The sequence below is a fragment of the Fusarium oxysporum genome, chromosome 6, assembly GCF_000149955.1.
Source record: "Fusarium oxysporum f. sp. lycopersici 4287 chromosome 6, whole genome shotgun sequence".
Taxonomy (NCBI): Eukaryota; Fungi; Ascomycota; class Sordariomycetes; order Hypocreales; family Nectriaceae; genus Fusarium; species Fusarium oxysporum.
In genome coordinates, this window is record NC_030991.1 from 1,372,109 (window position 1) to 1,376,059 (window position 3,951).

The window sequence follows — 3,951 nt, forward strand, 5'->3', positions numbered from 1 at the left end:
TGCTCTCGCCTGCTTTGCATTGCTTTGCATTGCTTTTTCCACTTCCAACGTGGCAGAGCCCTGCGATTGACCTAGGCGCAGCTGCACATCCCATCGTTCGGCAATCCTATTGGACTCGCAGGCTGCGCCTTGCTACAAGGGTCCTTCTCAGCTGCTGAGGCCTCCCCGCACGCAAATCTCACAAACGGTGGCAGTGCGTGCATGGGTCTGACAACGACACCATCCATGGATGCCCAACGCGCGCATAGCCGTCTCCCCGAATCGGCCAAAAAAAATTATGTTGTGACGATCGCCTTTCACTGACGCTATTCAGTTCAGTCATTCCGCGACCTCTACCCATACCGACACGCGGAGGAAAGTCGCGCCTGTGAATCATAACCAGATGGGCATCTCGCCGAGATGAATGGGAGACAACCTTGGCACGAAGGCCATGCTGAGGCAAGCTCCTCTCACCCTCCGAAGCGACGCAAGACCGCATACGACGACCCAGAAGATGGGGTTCACGACTCGCGAAACGGGTCGCCCGCCTCGAACGACCAGTATACAAACGCCTGGATCTGCGCGCTGCCCATAGAGATGGCCGCCGCTCGGGTCATGCCAGCATGACATCCACGAAGACCTACCCAGACGCACGAACGACACGAATACCTACACGCTCGGCGGCATACAGGGTCACAACATCGTCATTGCGTGTTTGCCGATAGGCCAGTACGGAACGAACAACGCGGCGAGCGTGCTGACCCACCTCATCCGAACCTTCCCATCGATCCGCCTTGGTTTGATGGTGGGAATCGGAGGCGGGGTGCCGGGCAAGGTCGACATGCGTTTGGGCGACGTCGTTGTCGGGACGAGGGTGGTGCAGTACGATCTAGGGAAGATTATCGGAGACGGACAGATCCAACGCACTGCGATACCGAAGAGCCCGCATCACCTGCTTGGCACGGCCGTGTCGTCCCTACAAGCAAGGCATGAACGAGACAGCAGCCGAATCCCACTCATATTAGAGGAAAAGTTCGACAAACACTCCCAGTACCGCCGCCCGACTACAGCGGACTGCCTCTTCTCCTCAACGTATGAGCATACCTCTCCATCACCTAGTTGCGATGGATGCGACCGTTCGAAGCTGGTACCACGAAACAGGCGGAGCACGGATAACCCGGTGATACACTATGGAACGATCGCTTCAGGGAACCAAGTCATGAGGAATGGCATCCAACGAGACAACATCGCTCGACAGCTGGACGCCAACTGTTTTGAGATGGAGGCTGCCGGTCTGATGGATATCCTCCCTTGCCTACCGATTCGGGGAATCTGCGACTACTCGGACTCTCACAAGAACAAGGAATGGCAGAGATATGCCGCGGCTGCCGCGGCTGCATACACAAGGGAACTAGTGGCGGTGCTACCCGTCGCCGACGTGCCCAACTCTTATAAACTAAGTTCAGTGCAAGATGATGGGGACAAGCAATGCCTGAAAGACTTGCGCGAGACTGACCCTCGCGACGACAAGACGCGCATCCAAGATACAAAGGGCGGCCTGCTCAGGGACTCTTACCGCTGGATCCTCGATAACGACGACTTCCAGCAATGGCGTGACAATCCGCAGAGCCAGCTGCTCTGGATCAAAGGTGACCCTGGCAAGGGCAAGACGATGCTGCTATGTGGTATCATCGACGAGCTGGAGAAGGAATCCGGCAATCGCCTGTCTTATTTCTTCTGCCAGGCCACCGACTCGCGTATTAATAACGCAACGGCCGTGCTACGCGGCCTCATTTACCTACTTATCGACCAGCAACCGTCTCTTATGCCGCACGTACGGAAGAGATACGATCGGGCAGGCAAAGGCCTCTTCGAGGATGTGAATGCCTGGTGGGCCTTGTCCGATATCTTGGTAAACATTCTGCAGGATCCGAACTTAACGAGCGCCTTTTTAATCATCGACGCGCTGGATGAATGTGAGACAGGTTTGTCAATGCTGTTGGATCTCATCGTCCAGCACTCGTCATCAGCCCGACTCAAATGGCTCATCTCCAGTCGAAACAAAGCGGAGATTGAGCAGAAACTCAGAGTCGATACGTCACGGGCAAGACTTAGCCTCGAGTTAAAGCATAATGCGGAATGCGTGTCACAAGCCGTTGATACATATATTAGGCATAGTGTATCTCAAATGCCTAAAATACAGGATGATCAAGGCCTCCAGGATGAACTGTGTGCTGTAATACAACAAAAGGCCAACCAGACATTTCTGTGGGTGTCTCTTGTCATCAAAGAGCTCAACGACATGGAAAGCTGGGAGGTACTACAGACTGTTGACAAAATACCGTCGGGCTTAAAGAAAGTCTACGGTCGAATGACGAGGAACATCCAACAGCTTAGGCCAGGATGCTTGGAATTATGCCGACCCTTGCTTTCAACAGTGTGCACAGCATATCGGCCGCTCAGCCTTCATGAGCTAGGTATTCTCTCTGGCCTGCCTATCGAGATTTCAAGGAAGCCACAGTCAGTCAAAAGGATAGTAGCTATGTGCGGCTCATTCCTTACCATTCGCGATGACAGTGTCTACATCGTCCACCAGTCGGCGAAGGAGTATTTGGCGACTGAAGCGTGCCGGGTAATCTTTCCTGCTGGGGACGGAAAGGTACATTACTTCACTTTCTTAAGATCTCTGCAGATTATGTCTGAAACTCTGCGTCGAGACATGTACGACTTACACCATCCCGGCACCTCTATCGACGACGTCAGCCAGCCTGAGCCGGACCCGTTAGCCTCGGCACGGTACTCATGCATCTATTGGGTTGACCACCTAAGCGATGCCATCTCGCGCAAGACCACGATCCCCATCGAAGACGTCCGCGACAACGGTAGAGTCCATCAGTTTCTCCGCAAGAACTACCTCTACTGGCTTGAGGCACTCAGTCTGTCCCGAGGCATGCCGGAAGGGGTGGTTGCGATGACAAAGCTCGAGATATTGCTAGTAGGCGAATTGGCTTTATCATTGTGTGAAGTGAAAGTGCTGATTAATGTCCTCCCTAGGAAGGGCACGATGGCCTCTACTCGGTCGAACTGGTTCGAGATGCACGGCGATTTATTCTCCACAACCGATGGATAATCGAGAATGCTCCTTTGCAGGCATATACATCAGCTCTTATATTCAGTCCCGCTCGCAGCTTAATCAGAAAGCTATACGAGGACGAAGAGCCCAAGTGGATTACAAAGAAGCCGACAGTAGAATGGCACTGGGGCCCATGCATACAGACGCTCGAAGGGCATGCAGACGGTGTGGAGGCAGTGGCATTCTCACCAGACAGCCACTTCCTGGCCTCTGCAACTAAGAAGACAGTAAGCCTTTGGGACATACCCACAGGCGCGTTGCGAAGCACCATCGACTGCTTTCGAGGCGAGGCCTGGTCACAAGTGTCGCTGGTCTTTTCACCTGATAGCCAACTTCTTGCATGTGCCTCAACGTGGGACAACATGGCCAAGTTGTTGGATGTAAAAACAGGAGCATTGAGTTTTACACTTGAAGGCCATTCAGGGAAGATTAATGCTATAGCCTGTTCACCAAGCGGTGAGCTCATTGCTACTGTATCCGATGACAAAACAGCTAGGCTCTGGTATTTGAGAACTGGAGTATCACTTTGTTCTCTCGAAGGCCATTCAGAACGCGTTACGGCCATTGACTTTTCATCTAATCATGAGCTGGTAGCCACAGGATCCTATGATAAGACCATTAAGCTCTGGAACATTGGGAAAGAGCTCACCCATAGGACTCTTCGTCATCTGGGTGGGATTAATGCGTTGCAATTCTCACCTGATAGTCGGCTCCTTGCCTCTGGTGACTACTGCGGGGTGGTAACACTGTGGCATACATCAATGGCATCATTGTTCCTCACTCTAAAAGGGCATTCTGAATATGTGAAGGCAGTGGAGTTCTCATCGGATGGTAGGCTT

General features: G+C 52.9%; 1 protein-coding gene across 1 annotated transcript; it reads left to right on the top strand.

Moving 5' to 3' along the window:
- Positions 1-399: 399 nt before the first annotated feature.
- On the top strand, positions 400-3,622 carry FOXG_07194 (uncharacterized protein; the record flags this gene model as incomplete). Its single annotated transcript, XM_018385824.1, has 4 exons — positions 400-591; positions 671-2,974; positions 3,034-3,339; positions 3,605-3,622. The coding sequence occupies 4 exons, from the start codon at positions 400-402 to the stop codon at positions 3,620-3,622; spliced, it is 2,820 nt and encodes a 939-aa protein (XP_018244547.1).
- Positions 3,623-3,951: the final 329 nt, after the last annotated feature.